General features: G+C 41.2%; 1 protein-coding gene across 2 annotated transcripts in view; it reads left to right on the top strand.

Annotated features, from left to right (window-relative positions):
* Positions 1 to 5,557: 5,557 nt before the first annotated feature.
* The window catches only part of LOC131234310 (probable sodium/metabolite cotransporter BASS4, chloroplastic), a 70,398-nt gene continuing 55,604 nt past the window's right edge, over positions 5,558 to 20,351 (top strand). The window contains exons 1-2 of one of the 2 annotated variants that reach the window (XM_058231095.1): positions 5,558 to 5,824; positions 8,430 to 8,535. In XM_058231095.1, coding sequence (XP_058087078.1) covers positions 5,645 to 5,824; positions 8,430 to 8,535 — 286 coding nt within the window. In that variant the 5' untranslated portion in view covers positions 5,558 to 5,644. The remainder of the gene's footprint in view (positions 5,825 to 8,429; positions 8,536 to 20,351) is intronic. The other variant, XM_058231094.1, reaches the window with a different exon arrangement.

Here is a 20,351-nt window from a genome sequence, read left to right as displayed (position 1 = left end):
AGCTCATTTTAGGACTTTATCCAAAAAAAAAATTTAAGCAATTCCAAATCTCAAGGGATCACACAGCTGGAAAAAAAAAAAGAAGTGATAAATGACCATTAAAAGCTTTTGCAGGCTACAAAAGTTTTGTATCAAGATAATTGTTGTAATTTCCCTTTGTCCATGTCTGGTTAACCTTATTAAGGGGTTGGATGGTAAATAAACATTACAGATCTTGTTACTGTAGGCCTAGGAAGTTTTTAATGGTAGGCATCCAATAACCACTTCTCATGTCTGCTTAATATTTTTGGACCATGTTATAAAATTGGCTGTAGAAATGGATTGATTGTATGGATGTACAACACATCATCCAGGCGAGCCCCACAACAAGGCTATCACCTACTAAGGTATTATCCGGGTAGAGTTGCACGCGAGTGGGGTTAGCTCGATGAGTTTGCTCAACTCACTTAGAAAATCTCAGCCCACCTTGGCTCAAAACTGGATTTGAATTGAGTTGAGCTAGTTTTTGGAGCTCAAAAAAATTTTAAGTCAAGTTTGAACTTGCTCAAGCTCGACTCGACTTGGATCAAATCAGTTCAGTGACTTGGTTATTTTAATCTTAATGTTACTTGCCAAGTGTTTAATGAAATGCCTCAATGAAGTATTGTTTCTTAGACTGCCCTCATATCGAGATATTCTCAAAATAGATATTTAAGAGAAGATTGAATATACAAATTCTCACAAAAAAAAATAAAAATAAAAACTTTACATTATAAGACTATCAACATCTCTTGATCTTGATGTTGTTCGTTGAGTGTTTGATGAAATGCCCACAAAACAATTTTATTGATTTACATTTGAAGGGTGAGATATTAAAGATGCAGTTTATATGTTTGAGAAAATGTCGCACATACTCGAGCTGGCCCGAGCCGTTGATCGAACCAAGCCAAGTTAGGCAGTTAGGCTTGATGACCGAGTCAAGTTGAGTTCTAGTTGGGTTTGGCTGTTAGCCAAGCTCGGCTGAGTTATGCCAAGCTTGACTCAGTTCAACTCATGTACAGCTCGATACCGGAGTAATACCTAATCTAATCCCCTTCACTTAAGTGACATGTTGGCAGGAATGAGGCTGCACGATAAGTTAGCGTGCAGCCGATTGTAAGAGAAAAATTTTCAGCTTCAGGCTAGTCGGGCATTAAAATATCTATTATATCAGTTAAAATCATACGTAGGTTTTAGCACCATTTAATAAATGATAGTGACTCTTCAAACATGCACATGGGAAAGTTATAAGAAAATCCAAGCTCTCCAAAATACCGGCCCCATTACACCGAATATATATATATATATATATATATATATATATATATATATATATATATATATATATATATATATATATATATATATATATATAATGCTCAACCGTGCATTAGTTTGCACCGAACTCGTGCAAGCTTTTTAAGAACTCTATCATTCGTGATGTGACTCCAAAATCCGAACAGTCCACGTGAAGCAGCACCTCATGAAATCCCATAGGCCCAATTTTTAGATTGATCCAAAACTTTAGTGGGCCATGAAAAATGAAAACAGTTTCATCCCTCGATTTGCATTTCTCTTTGCTATGGCCCACAGAATTTTAGATTAGTGTGAAATTTTGTCCCTTGAGGTTTCATGGGATTCCACATCACATGGACTGTTCGGATTAGACATCCATGACATGTGTGCAAGGGTGCGCACATGTATAAGTGAGCATGACTATATGTGTGTGTGTGTGTGTGTTTGGGGGGGGGGGGGGTTCTATGCGGTCAAGCTCATGGGAACTTCCCATGAGGTCAAGTTTTGTGGGCGCACCGTGATGCGTGTCGAACATATGCCCCATTAGTCAAATGCACCATTCCATGGTGGGCCTAGGGCTTAAAAATCAAGTCAATCCATGACTTGTTGGGCCACACCACGTACAAAAGTTGAGAGGGGTTACCCTCCATTAAAACATTCATGATTATTTTTTGGGCCCACCGAGATGTGCTTCACAAATCCAGCCATCCATTATGTGTGTCCCACTTGGATGAGGGGTCAGACCAAGTTTCAGATGCATTCAACTTTCAAGTGGGCCCCACCAAGTGCTTTTATATGTTTTAGGCTTGTCTTCACATGATTTTAGATGGTATGGCCTACCTGAGTTATGTATATGGCTGATTTTTGGGATATCTCGTAATTTCAAGGGGACCCATCAAATGCACTATGTTGATATTCGACCGAATAGAACCTTTTCTATATATATATATATATATATATATATATATATATATATATATATATATATATATATATATATATAATCATCATTTATTTTCCTTTTGAAATTTGGACCATTCATCATTTTACTTTTGACCATACATTTGATGTCCATCAATTGAATAATTAGGATTGCTAAATCAGTTCAATTTTAGATATTCCATCCATTGACTATGTTTTCAACAATTTGGATGGTCTGGAAATCTTTAAATGAATGTCCGACGAGGATGATGAGTCGCAATCATTTTCAAAATGGTGCTACCCCTTTTGAAAGTGATAAAAATAACCTAAATAAGTAATATTCATGGACATTAATTTGGACCGTTCAAAAGTATGTGAATAGTGAATTTGATCATTCCAAGATGGTTAATGTCGTTCTAGGCCATTTAATCGTGCACGCTTATTGATTTAAATTCTTCAAAAGTGGGTGAATATATTACCAATTCAAAATGAGTATGGATAGTCGTATGGACCATTTTAAGATGGGAGCAACTATCTAAACGGTTTAAAAGTAGGCAGATAGGGATTTAAATTATTTCAAGATAATGGATGATGATATGGACTAAGAATTCTGTTAACATATGTAAAGGTATCATCTTCCTTAAGGATAATTTCATCATTTCCATCAATAAAAAAAAAGCTAACGTCTATTTTTTAAATTTGATAGAAAGTCATTAATGGCCTATTTGGATTCCACTAAATAAGTTACTTTTTAAATTATGTTAAGAGATGAGTTAGGTTTTTCATTTAAGTTAGTTGGGTAAGAATCATGAAATAAGTAACTTATATGTTAAAAGCTACTCATCTTAATGAGTTTTTTTTAAAGCTCATTTGGATACCACCAAGTAAATCACTTTTCTCCTACAATGGTAAATAAGTAATTTATTTGAAATAAGTTTGGTTATCATCAATTATAAATAACTTTTTTTTACTTAAAGTTATTTAATCACTTCTGATTAAATAAGTAAAAATCATGATAACTTCCTGTATAAATAGCTTATCTTAAGTAACTTATGATCCAAACTCTCCTAACATCTTAACTTACTACTTTTCTACGTATATCTCTCTCTCAAGTGTATGTCAAGGGACCTTCTCTCTCATGGTCCATGTCAAAGGACATGCGGTCTCTCACTATCCATATCAAAGGAGAGCCCATGTGATGGACTGTCCATTTTGAAGGATTGTCCACATTAAAGGTGGGGTTCACAAGATGGATGATCTACATCAAAGATGAGCCCCACATGATCAATGACCCCATGTTAGTGTGGGCCCACATAATGAATGATCTGCATTAATGGTCAACCCATAATAATAAATAGCCCATATTCAAAGAGGATTAGTATGATGAATGAGCTACTTCAAAGGTAGGGCTTACAGATGATGGTCCACATCAAAGGTGGGCTCTACATGATGGGCAGTAGACATTGAAGCTAGCCCCACATGATGGATGATCCATATTGAGGTGTCCCTACATGATGGATGATCCACATCAAAGGTCAGTCCTATGATGAATGGTCCATAGCCAAGGTGAGCCCCACATGCTAGCCAGCCCACACGATGGACAATCCATATCAAAGGTGGGCTCCACATGATGTGATACTAAAAATGGTAGGCCCCACATGATGGATACTTGCATTGAGGTGGACTCCACATGATGGACGGTCCACATCAAAGTCGACCTAGTGATGAGTGGCCCACATCAAAGGCGGTTACATAAGCCACTTATACCTTAATAACTTATATTAGTTTATACTTATCAAGGTGAAGTGATTAACTTTGAGTAAAAAAGTTACTTGTTATTGATCTTAAACCAAACTTATTTTAAATTAATTACTTATATACTCACAATGTAGATAAGTAATTAATTTGGTGGTATCCAAACAAGCACTCAATGTGATGGATGCCCATGGTAAAGGAGGGCCCACATGATGGTTAGTCCACATCAATGGTGGGCCCACACGATGGACAATCCAAATCAAAGGTGGGGCCCACATGATCAACTATGTACATCAAAGGTGGGCCCCACATTGTGGATGACCCACATTAAGGTGAGCTCATACAACGGATTGTCCACATCAAAGTTAGCCCCTCATGATGAATGGCCAACATCTAAAGTGGGCCCCACATGGTGGACGACCCACATTGAAGGTGGGATCAACACGATGGATGAACCACATCAAAGGTGGGCCCTACATTGTAAATGACCCACATAATGAATTGTTCACATCAAAGGTAAGATCTAATGATGAATGGTTCACATCCAAAGTGGGCTCCACATGATGGACAACCCACATTGAGGGGGGCCCACACAATGGATGGTCCATATTAAGAGTGGGCTCTACATGAGAAGGGGGGGGGGGGGGGGGGGGTGCAATCACATAATGGACAATAACATTGAAGGTGGGCCCCACATGATGGATGTTCCACATCAAGGTGGGCCTCACATAATGGATGGTCCACATCAAGGGTTGGGCCCTAATGATGGATTGCCAACATTAAAAGTGGGCCTACAAGATAAACGGTCCACATCAAAAGTGGGTTCCACATGATGAGTGGTGGATATTGAAGGTGGCCCTACATAATGAATAATTTATTTTGATGGTAGACCCCACATGATGGGTGACCCACATCAAGGTGGGCCTACACATAATGGGCGTCCACATCAAAAGTGGCAATGCCCATATCCAAGGTGGGCTCTGGACGATGGAGGGCCTACATGGAAGGTGTATTAGGTATTACCGGATAAGACCTTAGTGGGTAACTAAGGTCTGTTACCCTTACCGTGTGGGGCCACTTTAATGAATATGATGTATATCCACGTTGTCCATCCATTTTTTCAGATCATTTTAAAACTTGATCCCAAAACTTGAGAAGATCCAAATCTCAGGTGGACCACAACACTAGAAACAGTGATGAATGACCATTAAAGGCTTTTTGCGGGCCACAAAAGTTATGAATCAAGCCGATCTTTGTATTTTCCTTCCATCCAAGTCTGGTTGATCTTATCAACGGGTTGGATGGCAAATGAAAATTATGGTGGGGCCTATGAAGTTTTTAATGGCGAGGGTTCAATCACCACTGTTTCCTATTGTGTGGTCCACATGAGATTTGAATCTTCTTAATTTTTAGCAATTAGTTCTAAAATAAGATTTAAAAACGTACGGACGGAGTGGATATACGAAATATCATCAAGGTGGGCACTACAGTAACGGTACACCCACTAAGGTGTTACCCGGTAACACCTAATTCACTCCGTCCGCTACGTCGCGTTAAGCCTAAAAATCCATGTTTTGGTCAGCACAACGCTCTCTCTATCTCTCTATCTCTCTCTGTTATTCTGCGTCTCTCTCTTTTCTTTCCACAGCTTGAAATGATGGCGGGAATCCTCCAAACCCCAATCCTCAGACCTTCGTCGCTCGGAAATGGAGTTTTCCGGCGACCGGATCTCTATTTTCCGGCAAGCCCCATCCGTTTCTCCGGCCATTCGCTCCTGAAAACATCTATATCGATTTCACCAATTCCAAGAGCCAGCGGAAGCAGATCCGATCAGGTTTTCCCTCATGTTCTTCCAATTTTTGAAAAATTCAAAATTTTTTTTTCTTTCGAAATTTGCAGATTTTGTGAGCTTGAAGTCGTCGGATCGCTGTTTTTGCTCTCGATTTCTTTTTTTTCTCTGTAGTTGATACTCACACCCACCCTGGCTGACAATAGACCCTTTATTTCTACTTTTGGTAGTCGTATAATACACATTTGTACTATTCTATTGCTAGAAGTTGATAGAAAAGGTGTATCTGTCAAGAAGGTTGGGCAAAAATAGTACCTTGTTTTTGTAATCTGGACCCGATATTAGAGAAGCAGCAGCTGAAAGCCTTTTGCTTGACAATTTACTTAAACTCTCATTGATTGTTCAAGCATTTCATATCTTATATTAGGATTTATTTCATCTGGACTGTTTATATTCTGGGCCCCACTGATGATTGGTGGTAGCTCGAAATTTGCTTGTATAAAACCATCGTAACCAATGGATGGAAGTACATTTGCTTGCAAAATGTGGACTGTGGATCAAGCGTTTCTATCCGTCCATTCGTGGACCAATGACAGAACAGAGGGATCATTTGATGGTTTGTGGTTTTGGATGTGGCTAATCATTGGTGGGGCCCATTGCAGAAATGCTCCCATCACCAATCGATACCAGTCATTATTTATTTATTTATTTATTTTTTGTGTGAGTAGGATAGAGAATTTACTCTAATTTTCTTTTTTAATGAAGTTATTTTATTATTTAGATGTGCATTTACTTAATTGTTGTATGGAAGGCAGTGGTGTCATTGTTACATAACAAAATGATGAATCATTGGATCCTTGAGCCGAGGCTCTAAACACTATGCTCAAGTTTCACTTTTGAGCACTTGTGTCCATGGTTTGTAATCCAGACCATTAGTATGTCATGTACCACCATGGATGGACCATGTGCCAAGCTTCTCCTTGGCTGGGCAATCCCAATCTTTCAATCGGCTTTCAAAACCCTTTGGGGAAGGGTATTCCCTGAGGGCGCGTTTGGATATGAGGAATCCAAGGGAAAAAAGAAAAGAAAAGAAATTGTATTACCAAACAATAGTTGCTGTTTGGCTAGACAGAAAACTTTTGATTCTGCAAAACAATTATTAGCCTTATACACAATGGCTTATCCCTGGCACAAGACACATGGTGATTGTTGTCTTGTAAAACTAGGGTTTCTTCTTCTATCCAAAGAGGACCCCAAATTAGGAATCCAACTTTCTATAATAAAGTTGGAAATAATCATATAATCATTACAATTTCCATACCCATGCCCTGGATTCCTCGTATCCAAACACATCCTCTCTTATTCTATCCAAATTCCTGCTGCATCTAACAAATCATGGCTCTAAGATGGAGACTTGGGTGACCAATCCGCTAAAATTCTTATAATTCTTCCTGCTACTCTTTTAATTTCATTCTTATACTTCAAGTGTTATAGGTATATTGAAATTCTTTTTAAGGAATTTTGTTTCCTACAATTCCTTTAGGGCCTGTTTGGATTCGCGTATAGTATTCTATTGTATTGTATTTGAGCCCTGTTCATGTATACATTGGACGGTTTTCAGAATACATCCAAATCAATTAGATACTAATCAATGTTTGGATAGGAGGTAATGTTTAGCATAGCATACAATACGTTATACAGATCAATGTTTGGATATGATGTATTATGTCTGCGTATTGTACAATCTTAATTGGGTCGGGTGGCCTGTTTGACGTATGGAACTTTTTGATTTCTAGGCCAAATGATTTTCACGTTGAAATGTACCAAATGAACGGTCCCGATCGTACACTGCATAGGTACCAGATATCTTGTAATCGTACAAATTTCAAACTTTCATCCGTTGCTGAATACAGCGCAATGAATACGAAGTATTGACGGTAACAGAACCCACTGACAATACTCTACCGTCGGTTCGAAAATTTGGTTGGAGTTTGTATTCGCACGCATAGGATTCAACTCCTATTCACTCCAATCCAAACACGGTAAACGTCAAATCATAACTTCTAATACGATACAATACATCCCAAAACACGTATCCAAACAGGCTATTAGTCTTTTGGCTTGAGAATCATTGTGTCTGTGCATTGGTGGGGAAGGGTGCCTAACATCTCCTTTGCCACCACAACGTTCTTCTATGGAATCTTTGGTTTGAGACCATCTAGGTCATTCTTTTACAAAATTGGAATATCCTTTTTCAAAATCTAGATCTAAGTTTCTAGACATCCCTTGCATTTGAAAATTTGTTAGTGATAACACATGTTTTCATTTACCTTTACTGCTTGAGTGTCTCTGCACATTGTTATAGTTATTATTATAATTATTTGGTTTTCTATTATGTAATTTATGCTAGATCTGATTTCTTGTGGTATATTTTGGGAATGGGGAGAGGATACAGGGTATTGCTAAGCATAAAAGAAAGTACCGTTAGTTTGCTCACAATCCATGCTACTATTTCCAGTTTCATTCTGTAGTAAATTTAAATCGTTATAAGCATCTCAAGGCTTTTCAAGTAGGACTTTTTAAATGGTTTGAAGTTATTTTCATTCTGTTGCAATTTGGGTATTGTTTTGTCTGAATAAAGATATTTCAGGTGGATGGTTATGGGAATCAAGACTCTAGGGATTGGAATCGGGCAAAAGTGGTAAATTGGACACAACCATTGTTGGATTTCACCATAACTAACTTCCTTCCATTAGGTAATTGATTCTATCTTGGTAGGGTGGTTGATCTTTGTTTCAAGCTACATGTGATCTCATTCTATCTTGATTAAAGAAAATTTCCCTCTCAGGTTAACTTCCTATATGTGGGTCACCAATGTAACAAGAACGCAATGCATTTTAGAAATTGTGCCTAGTTGGCATACTCCAGCACATACACGCCGATAAACTCTTAGTTTTATGTTTAGTTATTATAATATTTTATTTTTGGAATACTTTTTACATACAAATCATTGATTTTTAGGTTTATTATCATTTTTTTTTTAATAAAAAACTTTGGGATTCTTCTAATAATTAAACAATTACAATCTACTATTAAATAGATTAGATAATATTTTGAAATACTTGTACGCATGCATTGACGAATCTGATTTTTAAATGCAACCATGCTTGACACCCCACTCCATGTTCAAGAATGAAAATGACACATGCCAGTGTCCAAGTTACATAGCTAGTCACCCTTCACTTGCAGAATGTAGACTACATTTTGTAGTTCTCTTTCAGTAGGTCATATTTTTCATTTTTCTAAAGACTTTATGTAGAATTTGTTTATAAGACATTTTCTTTTCCATGACACAATGCATGCATGCATATTGTTTTGTTCTCTTTTCATGCATGTGTATGGACTTACTGATGGGTTAGAAGGTTTGATTGGAGGATTATGAGTAAGGGTGTTAATAGGCCAGGCGACCCTCCTGGCTTGACGAGCCCGACCCGACTTTGGAGCGGGCTTAGACCTATTAGCTTGGCCCGTGGGCTGGGCTTGGGCTTGTCATGTGACAGAGGAAAGAAAGAACTTGGGAAGAAAAGAAACTCAGAAAGGCTTGGATGTCTCGCCTTTTCTCTTTATATATTAAGTGAATAGCAAAATTACATAAACTACTATTAGAAAAAAAGGTAAAAAAGGTACAAAAATAAAAGAGAAATAATAAAGGGGAAATAAGAGGCCCATAACCGAAGTAAGGCCCAAGTAAAGGAAATAGCCCATGGCGGATATGAATGAACCAATTATGTCAACACTCCCCCTCAAGCTGAGCATAGATATCAATCTGCGCAACTTGCCTTGAATACATTGTCCCACTTCAACTGAAAGAGCCTCAGTAAAGATATTAGCAACTTGTTCAGTAGAAGGGACAAAGGGAATAGAAATTAGGCCCCAGCAAGCTTCTCACGAATAAAATGGCAATCAGTTTTGATATTTTTTATGTTCATGAAAAAAGGGATTGGAATCAATATGAATGGCGGCTTGATTGTCACAATACATGGGCACAGGGGTATTCATTGAAAATCCTAACTTAGCGACAACTTTTCAGCTATAAGATTTCACATGCTGATAAGAGGGAGTCATTCATGTCAGAAGATGCCTGGGAAATTAAACCACACACTTTATGAGTAGGCGAGCGAGAAAGGTGGGGAACAAGAAGCCTGAGAAAGATAAGGAAGAGCCTTTTGGTGGTATGGCTGAAGAGGTGATTTGGGCTTAGAGGGTAGTTGGTTAGGGCATGGTAAAGTGGATGGCTGGAGCTTTAAAGCAGGTGTTTGAGGGTAAAGGACATAATAGTCAAATTTCCCTGAGGGTTAACCCAAATGACCAACCTTTGGATCACCAACATCATATCGTTGGGCAAGACGAGCTTGCTTAGTGCGGAAGGAAGTCTTCCTTTTTCCTTGTGAACGAGTTCTCCAATCGTTATCATCATCAAACATATCTTCAATGCATGCCTCACAATCACATCCATCATATCAAATATGTCCCTTTTCGTCCTTGGCTTGGTAAACTAGGAAGCCATCTAAATTGTAGTAAAGGAATTTTGGAGTGCCAGTGGAGATGCCAAAAGCGTGAGGAGCAATAAATACGGGAGAAGAGGAAGAAGCATTAGGAAGAAATCGTGTTTCAACAGGGCAATCCTTCTTCTTGATGAAAAGTGGGTGATCATTCTGGATAATTTGGTTCTGGGTACCATTGTTCGTATTTTGTAACCCAAGAAGTAGGAAGAATTTGTGTGAGTTGATCATTGGTAAGCTGTCACGGGACAAAAGTGTAAGGGGAACAACACTATTCTCAATAGAGATTAGCAATGCCTCTTGATTTGGCTGCAAGCTTGGTAACGAAAGATCCAAGGCATGATTTTGGACTAGGAAAGCCACTTGATAATGCCATGTGGTGGCTATGTAATTTTCAAGTTGGGCAGCACCAGTTATCTGGACTTGGACTTTGAGTCTCAAACACATGCGTCTTTGAGAGAGATGTTGAAAACCCAAGTGATGATAGATTTTTCATATAAACTAATTAATCTTGATGGTGGAGAATATACTGGAATAGCATACTATGAATAAGCACCAGTATCGCCAAACTCTTGGCTTGGGAGTGCTTCTGCTTATAGTTAGGCTACACAGGGCAAGAAGAAAGCTGGTTTTCCGGCTTAAAAGATATCAAATTATATCTAGGCAATATTGAACTCAACGTTCAGTTGTTCAATATTTGTACATGTTCTGTTGTAGAAGATCCATCAAGCGGAACTACAAAGCATACTAATCATAGAACTAAATAAAACTTACTAATCAGATTTTAAGTTTGCCAAAGGCTTGGCAAAGAATCTTGCTTAACACTCAGGAGCTGTCACTGAATCTCCAACTTCAAATAATAGATGATGACGCTGTGAGATGACGACGACGAGGACCGTGACGACGACGCGGAATGAAGACGACGTACGACAATGGGGAGAGTGTTCCACCATTAACTCCGGAAATACGAGCAGAAACTCATTCTAGGAGCGAGATTTGAACACTACCGAGAACATAAATCCTATAAAGCGGGACAAAGTAGCAGCTGGACGGGATGATCACGACTGGCAGATGGTTTCCAGTCGGAAATCTAGAATGGAGGGTCCTCTGGCTAGGAATCATACAACCTATCCTACCCTCTTCGTTAAAGGGTTTCCTAGAGGTTGGTTTCCTCTCAATACCGAGTGGATTTTTGGCCATGCCGGAGCGGTTATGGATGTGGTGATGCCGAGGGATCGGAATACTGGCGCCTATCGAGGCTTCACTCTGGTTTGTATGTCCTTTGAAGCTAAGCTGGCTAGAGTGGTGGGTATGCTTCACAGCGTCAAATTCGCCGGCTGCCCATTATTGGTTCAAAGGGCGAGATATGGACCCAACACCCTTCCTCGTCCCAAACCTCTACCGTCTAACTATAAGATCTATCATCCCAAACCCACTAACCCTCCTCCCATTCCCTCCCCTCCCTCTTCCAATCCGGGACCTCATCCGACATCGTCTGGACCTTCCTCTTTCAAGGACGCCCTCTTGCACAACATTCATTCCCCTCCAACTGATGCAGTGCTCTCTTCTGCTATCAGTCCTGCTTCCTCATCCTCCCCCAAGGTCGGTGTCCCCATCGCGGTTAACATGCAACATTTTCATAGGGCGTCTGACGATCTCAAGGAGACGTTCGTCATCATCTGTAAGGAAGGCGCTTCTCTTTCTCAGGTGAAAGACTAGATTGCGGAGACTACGGATTTTCGGTCGGGTAACTATAAGATTAAACCGCTGGGCTACAACGAGCTATGGATTAAGATGTGTCCGGGTATTAATCCTGACATGTTGTTAATGGCTGGACACCTCCACTCCGGAGGTCCGGTGGCCAGGGTGATGCGATGGGAAGATTTTCCTAGTTTTGGTTTTGAAAATGTTTGGTTTCAAATTTAGGGCATCCCTCTGGAACTGTGGTTTGATGAATTTTTCATATCCGTATCAGCATACTTAGGAGATTATCTTGAGCTGGATGCCAAGACGAGACTCAGGGGGGAGCTCGGCGTCATCAGGGTGCGTGTTCAGAGGAAGAAGGGTACCACATCTCCACCTACTGTCAAAGTAACGGTTGCCGATTGTGATCTTGAATTTTCGATCGTGAGGGAAGGGCAGGATGATCCTCTTCCCCGTTGGGGTGACCTGTGGCACATCCGTGAGGACCCTGCACCGGAGTCGACGAAGAACCACCACAATCAGGCAGACGGATCACAATATCGATACTCCCGTGGAGCACCATCGCAAAGGTCTGCCACTCCTTCTGACGTCCGCGGCGAAGAAGACTCCTCCCTAGCTCATCGGGAGACACGTGGTGACCCCTTGTCAATTCGGCCGTCCTCGCTTATAGCATATCCCTCTCATCCGTCCGCGTATCCTTCGGTTTCCGTGGATCGTGAGACGCGTGTTGATGCCGACGTCATCGGTGCTTCGAAGAACGAGCAGACTATCTTTTATCCGGGAGAGGATCTCGTAATTCCGCTGGTTATTTTTGCTCACCCTCTATCTGTGTCAGAATCTCCTCTTGGTCGGTCGGTTAAAACAGCGCGCCCTCTACCTTCACTTAATGCTCCGCCACGTGCCCCTTCTTGCCTTGGGCGCCACGCGCTTCCTTCACTTCTGAGCCCTACACGTGGACGGGAGTCTACTTATCGGGCCCATCTTTTAAAATCGAACGTCAATTTTCTTTCGGATCCTGACCCGAACACGAAGCCTTCTCGATCTATCATCCAATTACCATCCATGTCGACCCCCGCGAATCTTCCGGATTCTCCAGCGCTCGGTTGGAAAACTCCTGACCTTCTCCTTTCTCTGTCCTCTAACCCAAGCCCTTCCGTTGAGCTTGATCTCGATTCTACGGATAGAGATAGTTGCTCTGATTTTCAAGCCCATCCTTCTTCTCCGTCCGTGTGCTCTCCCCCTTCTGTCGGCGCATCTGAGTTGGGCCCGATCACGTTATTTCAGGACGACCTTTCTACTACATACTAATGGCGGAACCCTTACAGATGATAGCAGATTCTCAGGCGGACGTTGGCTCCCTTGGGTCGAATAGGGCCGAGCTACTGGCTAAGATCCACAAGAAGAAATGGATCAGAGATGCTATTGGGGAGGTTAGGAGATCTCTCGGTCTGTCTTTCGGAGATCGACTGGACGATTATGTTACTCTCTTTCAATGTATTGAAAGTAGAGGGAGACCTGTGGTCAAGCGCTCTTCGAGTGGTAAGCAGTTAGCCAAAATCTCTTCCAGTCGCGAGTTGCAGCTCCTGGAAGCTAGCCCGGGGTTTATGTCAGCCTCCGCCTACAAATCCAAGCGACAAGGTAACCGTGGAAGTTCAGTTTGTCAATGAAGATCCTCTCTTGGAACGTCAGGGGTATTGGCTCCAAACATAAGAGGAGCCTGATCAAAGCTTCCATTAACAGGTGCAATCCAGATATGATTTGTCTCCAGGAGACAAAAGTGCCTCTCTTTAAAGATTATTTGCTCTCTTCTCTATGGACGGCGAATGATGCTAAGCGGGTCGTTTTAGATGCGGAGAATTCTTCAGGAGCTATTCTGATCGCCTGGAATCCTCCAAATGGGATATTATATCCTCTTCATGCGGCACGTGGTCGGTTTCGATCATCCTGCAAGATAAGTCTTCCACCTTCTCTTGCCTTCTAACTGCTGTTAATGGGCCTATTACTGACTCAATCAGGGATGATTTCTGGGAAGAGCTAAATAGGGTCAGGCAATGTTTTTCAGGTCCGTCGTGTGGTCGGGGATTTTAACATCACTCGTTTTTCTGAAGATCACTCTAGGAAGCGACGCCTGTCTTCTGCTATGCTCCACTTCTCTGAGTGGATCCAACAACAACAACTAATTGATCTTCCGTTAATAGGAGCCAGATTCACTTGGTCCAATTGCCGGGCTAATCCTATTCAATCATGTCTAGACAGATTTCTCATCTCGCCTGATTGGATGGAGGCTTTCTCGCATCTTCAACAAAGAGCTCTCCCGAGAACGACTTCCGATCACTGTCCGATTCTATTATCTGTGGAAGAAGACAATTGGGGCCCAAAGCCTTTCAAGTTCTACTCCATGTGGCTTCATTCGGAGGACCTTCGTCAAAATATTGCTGATTGGTGGTTGACCTTCAAGGTTGAGGGCTACGCGGGCCACAAGCTGCTCGGTAAACTTAGACTTCTCAAACTCAAAATCAAGGAATGGAGACACCAGATTATCCAAAAGAGAGAGGCCGAAATCAAAACTCTCCTGTCCAACCTTCAACAGATAGACGCCGAATCTGAGGATGCTCCTTTATCGGGTGAATCTCTGAGCAGGCGTATTAGTATTATTCAGGAATTATCCAATATTGCTCTGGAAGATGAAGCTTCCTGGAGGATCAAATCCAGGCTTCGTTGGATTGCTGATGGGGACAAAAATACAAAGTTCTTCCACAACATGGTCAACATGCAGGCCAGGTCTAAGTCTATTCTCAACATTTCTGATAATGGGAACACTATCGAAGATAAAGCGGAGATTGAGCGCCTGGCCATATCTCACTTCTAACAACTTCTTACAGGGGAAAATTGGTCAAGGCCAGGCTTAGACAATTTATCCTTCAATTCTTTGGAGAAGACAAAAGCCGAATTACTAGAAGCCCCTTTCTCTGAAGCTGAGGTTAAAGCTGCTGTTGATGCATTAGGAGGGGACAAATCCCTAGGGCCAGATGGATTCCCGATGAGCTTCTATCAGACTTTCTGGGATTTGGTTCGTCAAGATGTTATGCTTTTTGTCAATGAATTCCACGCCAGAGGCAGACTTTCGAAAGGTATTGGTGCCTCCTTCATTTCTCTCATCCCCTAGGTGTCAGGGGCCAATTCCTTCTCTCAATTTCGTCCGATTAGCCTCATCGGGAGCCCTTATAAAATCCTCGCTAAAACCCTTTACTCTCGTCTCTCCAAGGTTATCGGTAAACTCATCTCGCCTCATCAGAACGTGTTTATTAAAGGCAGACAGATTTTGGACGGAGCTCTTATTGCGAACGAAGTTCTCCACTCATGTCAGCAATCTAAGTCTCAAGGGATTTTCTGCAAGTTAGATGTTGCAAAAGCTTACGACCATGTCGATTGGCAATTTCTCCTCTACCTGATGGCTCGTATGGGCTTCGGTATCAGATGGATTAGATGGATCATGGCTTGCATCTCCTCAGCTCACTTTTCCATTATCCTAAATGGATCTCCTAAGGGCTTCTTTAAGAGCACGAGGGGTCTGCGTCAGGGGATTCGTTATCCCCTCCTCTTCCTTATAGTCGGCGAGGCTTTATCCCAGAGGCCTCCTGCAAGGAATTGCGATGCCTGGTCTGATGAACCCCATTACGCATACTCAGTTTGCTGATGATACTCTCATTTTCTCTGACGCCTCCTCGGACTGCATCAGTAATCTTCTTCTAACTTTGCATTGTTTTGAAGCAGTCTCGGGCCTTCGAATTAACATGAGTAAATCTAAGATCCTAGGTATTAACGTCCTCCAATGCTCCAATCTTTTGCCGAGACAATGGGGTGCCAGGTAGACTCCTTGACTTCGTTTGTCGGCCTCCCCCCCCCCCTGAAGGCTATGTGGGAAAGAGTAATCAACAAGTTTCACAAAAATCTGGCTACGTGGAAGTGTCGTTATCTTTCTTTGGGCGGGCGCCTGACTCTCATTAAAGCGACCCTTTCAAACCTTCCCCTATATTTCATGTCCCTATTCAGGTGTCTGCCTACTGTTACGAAGATGATCGATAAAATTCGAAGGGATTTCCTATGGTTTGGCAAGCACAACCAAAGTAAATTTCATCTCTTAGACTGGAAAGAAGTTTGTAAACTATTCACGGAGAGCGGGGCTAATGTAAAAAATCTGAAATTCATGAATGCTGCTCTGCTTGGGAAATGGGCTTGGAGATTTGCAACTGAAAAGGAGGCCCTGTGGATCTCGATCGTTAAAGGGAAATATGGATCTTCTCCTGGCGGATGGTGGCCAAAAGACTCTTCCTACTACAAGGCGTCGTATATTTGGAGAGGCATTTTGTCCGCTAAAAAGTCGGTGATGGATAACTGCAGCTACTCTCTGGGTAACGGCTCCTCTATTCGCTTCTGGCAAGACCTTTGGCTGGGGGAAAAACTGCTGAAACTCCAATTCCCTCAGATTTACCGCCTTTCCCCAGACAGATATATGGGTTAACAGCTGTTACTCCACTCACTCGACACAAATTGTCTAGGATATCAGATGTACCAGGAACCCGAAGGAAGAAGAAATCGAGGAATTTACGAATCTCTACGACTGCATTTCAAAGACCATGCCTCTCTTTGATAATCCCGATTCTATTGGCTGGAATTTGGATAAAACTGGCATCTTCTCTATGAGATCCCTGTATTTAGCCATTCTCCCTGCGACGCATGCTCGTTGTGATGCCAATCCCTTTATTTGGAAATACCCAGCTCCTCCTAAAATCATTTGTTTCTGATGGCTTGCTGGTCGCAACAAAATTCTCACGGTCGACAATCTGGCTAAGAGAGGCATGAACATCGTTAATATATGCCTGTGCTGTATGCGGGAGGCTGAATCTGTTAATCATTTGTTAGTCCACTACCCGTTCTTCTCCTCTTTGGACAGATTTCTACCACCGTTTCTCGATCTCTTGGTGTATCCCCGATTCTGCTGCTGATCTTCTTGCTTCTTGGCATGGTCTTAATTTTGGGAACCTTCCATCGTCTGGCGCATGGCTAGCCTCGCCATTTGGTGGGCCATTTGGACTGAAAGAAATAACAGATGTTTTAACGACAACTCTTCTTCTGCGGCTTCAGTGGGTTATAGGGCGAAAAAGATGATTATTGAATGGGCTACTAATGTCCGGGATCTGATCGGTTTTGATTTTAGCTTTCTAGGTTCTTAGGGCGCTTCTGCTACCTCAACAGTCTCGCCTTTTCTCCTTTTCCTTTTCCTTTGTTTTTTCTCTGTTTCCTGTATCCTTTTGGCTGTTTAATGAATTTTCTTTTTGTTGCCTTAAAAAAAAAAAGGCTTGGCAAAGAATCAAATGATCATTTGGGACTTGTAAGGGAAGTAGAGAGGTTATTAGCAAAACATGGTTTTGATACCAAAGAGGTTACAAAGAGAAAAGAGATTACTAGAACACAAGAGATAAGAGGCTACAAAGAGATAAGAGATTACAAGAGCACAAAGAGGTTACACACCATTAAACAAAGAAACATACCACTAAGCTCGCTCTGGACTCACTTTGCCATGAGCATGAGCTCTTACAAGCTTACATAGACCTCTTGGGGGTCCGGACTTCAAACCATTATACAATCCATACTTATAACAAATAAGAGGGAACCATCCATCTTAAAAGATGCCTGATACATTTCACCACACACTTTATGAGCCGGTGGGCGAGATGGCGAGTCATACTAACTATTCTGAGTCAGTGGTGGTTGTGTCGAGATCTACAAAGGGGGATGCTAGGGAATCTTGACCCGTACTCATATGCCCATGTGCTTTAAGATAGGCTGTAAGATGCTCCATCAGTCGTCCAAAGAGAGGATGCCTTGTGTTCGCAAAAGGGAAAGCCATGATTGCTGGAGGAATAGAGTGTGTGTCACAACTGTTGAAATTGCACATACGATGTTTGAAGACTTCCCATGCTTGAGGATACTGGAGATATTGGCAGGCAAGATTATAGGGTTGCCATGCTTGAATTTCAACTTTGGGGTTTGGAGCAATGTAATTACTATTTGTGGTCATGATGAAATCAGTAGGACGATGGGGCGTAATATTGACATATCTTGAGAAATGCGCGCGGAGCATCTACCTCCATTCTTCAAGGGGATGGAACCACTGAAACCATTTGAGGGTATGTCTTGTTCTGGGTGCAGTTCAACGTCGATCTCACACTGGAAAAAGCAAGCATAAAGCTTGGGGGCATCAAATACAAAGGCATTTGTGTAAGATTCAAGTAGATATCATAAGAGACAAAATTTCCTTGGGACAGTACTAAAGATCAGTGAATGAGAAAGGGGTGAGAAATGGTAATTAGGATGAGGAATTTAGTAGAAGACAGGGGTGTTTCGGAAGAGGTGGATGGCCAGAAAATTTTGGAAGTTATGAGAATTGTTTTTCTTTTGACGGAGAGAAGCAATGGATTCAATGACTTCTGAGGAAAGGGACGTAACAGGTGAGAAGGGGTAGACACAAAGAGGGATAGGAAAGGATTGGATGGTCTGGAGTAGGCGAGGAACATGCTTTTTCTTAGGGTATTTGGATAGTAAGTTTGCTAGAATGTTGTCTTTGTCTTTGATCGGAATGACCTCAAATGTCCATCTTGAGAACCATTCTGTACATATGAGAAGTTGGGCTTGAGGCACTGTCTTTTGCTTGAACTGCAACATCTTAGGGAAGGAAGAGACATTTCCATCTCAATGTGAAAGATATGGCCAATGAGATGACATTGGAATTTTGTGATTCCGTTTTTTACTGCCAAAATTTCTTTATAAGTAGAGTGATAGTGTTGCTCAAAGGGCTTGAACACACCACTTTTGTAGCCACAAAGTTCTCATCAACTTTTTTTTCTTCTTCATAAAGAATTGCTCCCCAGTACATATTACTTGCATCAGTTTGCAATATTCCTCTGCCATGTTGGCTAGGGATTTACAAAGGAGGAAGATGTTGGACAAGTCTCTTGAGTTCTTGAACATCTCTTGTATGCTTGTCAGATCAAGGAGGATCCTTCTTCAAGAGCACAGAAAGAACACTCTTCTATTGAGATATGTAAGGAACAAACTCAACAACATAATTGACGAGGCCTAAAATTTTTTGTAGCTGCTTTGTATGAGGGATTTGGTTTGGGAAGTTCTGAATATTGGTGGCGATATGAGTTTGCGGGTAGTTTTTTCTTTTCGAAAGGTGCATGCCAAGGAATTCTATATTTGTTTGTGACAACCATTTTCAATTCTGAGAGCATGATAACATACTGCTGAACATGGAATAGAATTGCTGGAGAAGGTTGAGATGATTTTCCGTTGCTGGGGAGAAAAGGAGCAAATCATCAATGTACACCAGTGTGTTAGAGAGAATTGGCGAGAAAATGATAATCATGGCCTTTTGGAAAACTGAAGGAGCATTTTTTAGGCCAAAAGGGAGGACTGTCAACTAATAGGATGCCACGACATGGAGAAGATTTGATGAAGCGAAGGATGCAAAGAATAACTTCAAGATGGCTGGAGCGAGGAGCATGGATAAATTGACTCACTATACTTGCATCAGATGAGTTATGACGAGTAATAGTCAAATATATCAACTGACTAACCAGGCGTTGGTATATGTGAGGATCATTAACAAACTCCCCATCATCAGCCAGAGCTTCTTATTAAGCTCTAAGGAGGAATCAAGAGATTTGACACTAAGATTATCGGTAGAAGTTAAAATATCAAGAGCATATTTTTGCTGAAACAAACCAATACCCTTCTTTGAACGAGAAACTTCAATGTGAGGAAAATTTTTTAACAGACTGAAATCTTTGATGTGAAAAACTTTGCTCATATAGATCATCAATTCAGAGATCCCACAACATCATCACCTGTAACAATAATATCATCCCCATAAATACTTACAACGATAATGCATTGGACATACCGCTTAACAAACACTAAGTGGTCTGACTAAGTAGGAGTAAATCCAATGCCAATCAAGGCCCCGGTAAATTTCTCAAACGAGATGTGAGGAGTCTGCTTTAGGCCATCTATCGTTTCTTTAAGACAACAAACCATCTATCCTCTCTCGTTCAAGCAAAATCAAGAGGAGGAAGCATATAAATGATGCAGGACGAATGGTCTAGACTAAATATGATTCAAAGAAATTATAAACTGATTAAAGAGCAATTCAAAGCATAAAATATACTAAGTTACTAACCTACCACAAATATAAGAAATCAAATAAATAATAAATTCAAATTTCAAGTCAAATCACAATC

This window comes from Magnolia sinica, chromosome 19 (assembly GCF_029962835.1).
Source record: "Magnolia sinica isolate HGM2019 chromosome 19, MsV1, whole genome shotgun sequence".
In the NCBI taxonomy this organism is placed as follows: domain Eukaryota; kingdom Viridiplantae; phylum Streptophyta; class Magnoliopsida; order Magnoliales; family Magnoliaceae; genus Magnolia; species Magnolia sinica.
The sequence above is the reverse complement of the archived record's forward strand: the minus strand, read 5'-3'. Positions and strand labels throughout refer to the sequence as shown.